Source organism: Silene latifolia, chromosome 2, assembly GCF_048544455.1.
Source record: "Silene latifolia isolate original U9 population chromosome 2, ASM4854445v1, whole genome shotgun sequence".
Classification (NCBI taxonomy): Eukaryota; Viridiplantae; Streptophyta; class Magnoliopsida; order Caryophyllales; family Caryophyllaceae; genus Silene; species Silene latifolia.
In genome coordinates this window covers 194,596,565-194,599,381 of record NC_133527.1, presented here as the reverse complement: position 1 = coordinate 194,599,381, position 2,817 = coordinate 194,596,565, and the positions used below count along the sequence as shown (strand labels likewise).

Sequence of the window (2,817 nt, the reverse complement as noted above, 5' to 3'; positions counted from 1 at the left end):
CCCACTCACACCCTAAATGGGTTTTTTGTGAGAGGAAACGGTATCCGTCTTACATTTCAGACGGATCTTGCGGTCTGAAATAAGAATTTGTGAAAATCATGTTAACAAATAAAAACACTATGTTGTACAAGTTGAATAAAAGTAAATGTCTCGTCATAAAATTGATCAAGTTACTAACTCACATCTCATTAGTTAACGTATGAAATTAACTTGAACGGAAAGTACTAAATAATTAGCCAAACTAAATGGCAAGCAGTCTCCATAAAATTCTCATTTATATAAGCACTGTAATATCATCCAAAGCAACACTTTTTTTGAGAGGCTGATCATGCATTGCACCCTTTCGTTATAATTATAATAATACTTACAACCGTTATAAGCAAGAATTACCATCCTAATGAATGATTAATGAAGATGAATAATGCTTTCCTCGTAAGCACAAATGCCATTACACCAATAGTAAGGATCAGACTTACATACCTTTAAAACCCAACTTTTTAATGTGTCAAGGTTACAAATAATTAGATTTTGACAATCTTTACTTTCAAATATTAGAAGCCCATCTCTCCACTGGCCCAATGGTTTCCGGGCCATAAAATGAAGGCTCATTCTCAATTTCTCGACCCATTTTCTCTTCTTCAAAGCCCATACACAAAACAATCTCATTTTTTGATCAACCTTAACAAAAGCCATGTTTCCATGATACACCATTAGACACTCGTAATCGCAATCGTGTTCGTCGGACGGAGGCATCGGTAGTTGAATTTCACGACATTCATCGGTGGCCAAGTTGAACGCGATTATCGCTTGGTTACCCCAAGAACCTGGCTTAGATGCTAGCCAATAGAGACTTGTGTTTGCGAAAACATATGACTTGTTATCTCTCAATTCGTAATATTTAGGCAAATCAGCAACATATTTCCAAGAGTCGGTCCTTAATGAGTAGACTAACACACCAGGAGGCATTTCCAAGCAGTTATCGGACGCGTCCACAATATCTTTGATTATTACAACTTTGTAGTCTTGTGTCACGGGATCAAACCCAAACCCGTAATTATTATCCCAAAATGCAAAATATCGATTAGATGGAAGATCATGTTTGGAAACAATCGGAGGTAAAATTTTACGATGCTTCAAAGTCGGATTCCAGAGACGTCTACTGTCGTCCCTCCTATATGAGTTGCAAACGTAATATAATCCGTCACAAGGCCCACAAAATACATGACTACTTGGTGGGTGAGCATATATTTCGGTATCTGCTAAGACTCTCCGACGTTTCTCGTCGAGCAAATATTGATAATACCAAACTTCATTAGGAAGTTCGTTATATGCAACAATGAGGCAGTTGCGACATTTATCGTCTTTCTGGTAGTAGTAACGTTGTTGCATATGCTTGGATGCGAAACTCTTTGTTTTAATCATAATACGCCAAGACTTGCATACGGATTTAAAGCGTACCAAAGATTTTACAGGTAACCAAGATAGAATCTCGTAAATTAAACATTCGGGAAATTCTTTGGTAAATCGAATAGGGTTTACCTCGTTATGTCTCTTCCCTCGTTCTTTCACCCTGAAATTCAAATATTGATCGGAACATCGTTTAGAATCAATTATGAACTCTGGTACTTAATATTCGAATCGAATTGTCGAATGGATTTCAGTTATTAACAACAAATAACATAAATCTGACCTTTTTTGGATGGCTTCATAGTCCAAAAAGTCGTTACGATCCAACGAGAGAGCCATCCCTATCATACAAATAAACGTTTTGATTATTTTCCACGAAATATATTTTAATTCATGGAACGTGTAATTATTTAGAGAAAACAAAAGCAAAAAAAAAATAAAAAAAAATGACAAACCTGGAATGCCAAGATCAATTTTAGGTTCCCTCCGGCGTCGTAATCAGGTATAATAATGCCCTTTTGCGTCACTGGTTTTATAAGTGTCTTTGTACGATGCGAAGGTAGGTGTTGAACCCTATATATAAGGCATTGACCCTTTAAAAACCCATTAAATAAATCGATTTTTCTAACCTATGCCCACTAGGCATAGGATAAAAAATCAAAAAAGGAAAGAATTAAATGTGTTGGTTTGCAAATAGAAGTAAAAGTGATGAGATATTGCAATTTCTCATAAAAATAGCATTTAATTCTTTCCTATTTTAGTTTCTTATCCTATGCCTAGTGGGCATAGGTTAGAAAAACCCTAAATAAATAGTTAGGCATTGACTTAGGGATGGTAATTATGGCTCAAATCGAACAGAATCTGAATCGAAGGAAAAAATTCGATCCAAAATCACCCTTTAAAAACCCATCCCCGATCCACTATTTAAAAACCCATATCCATATCCACTATTGGAAAACCCGAACCAAATTCAAACATGATCCATTCATACCCCAAAAAACCCGATCCAATCGGATATTTTTGAAAATTTAGAATTATTAAACTTGTAATTTCAATCCTCCATTCCCCCTACGACTAAGAGAATAAAAATTCTCTTAGTTTTCCCTCCAAAAAACATCTACGTAAATAAGGTAATAAATATATTCTTATAAATAAACTCTAATTTTTTTTAAATAAATTCATAATTATGACTTTTTCATTAAAATAAAATAAAATTGATATTAAATTATAAAGTATAAGTTGCTAAAATTTTCAGTAATGTAATAATTATTACTGTAGATAATAACTTGACACATGCTTACTATTAGCTTTGTGACAAAAACCATTCGATAAAAAAATTCACAACTTAAATAATTTTTTTTATTAGTTTTCCATTTCAATTTTTTTATTTCATATCAAAATACAATGGAG

The 2,817-nt window shown here is 33.8% G+C and overlaps 1 protein-coding gene across 1 annotated transcript; it reads right to left on the bottom strand.

The window, feature by feature from the left end:
* Positions 1-279: 279 nt before the first annotated feature.
* LOC141632334 (putative F-box protein At3g51171) lies at positions 280-1,962 on the bottom strand. The gene is made up of 3 exons (XM_074444891.1): positions 1,863-1,962; positions 1,691-1,748; positions 280-1,570 (listed from the first exon to the last, which is right to left on the bottom strand). The coding sequence occupies exons 2-3, from the start codon at positions 1,744-1,746 to the stop codon at positions 406-408; spliced, it is 1,221 nt and encodes a 406-aa protein (XP_074300992.1). The 5' UTR covers positions 1,747-1,748; positions 1,863-1,962; the 3' UTR covers positions 280-405.
* Between the last annotated feature and the right edge of the window lie 855 nt (positions 1,963-2,817).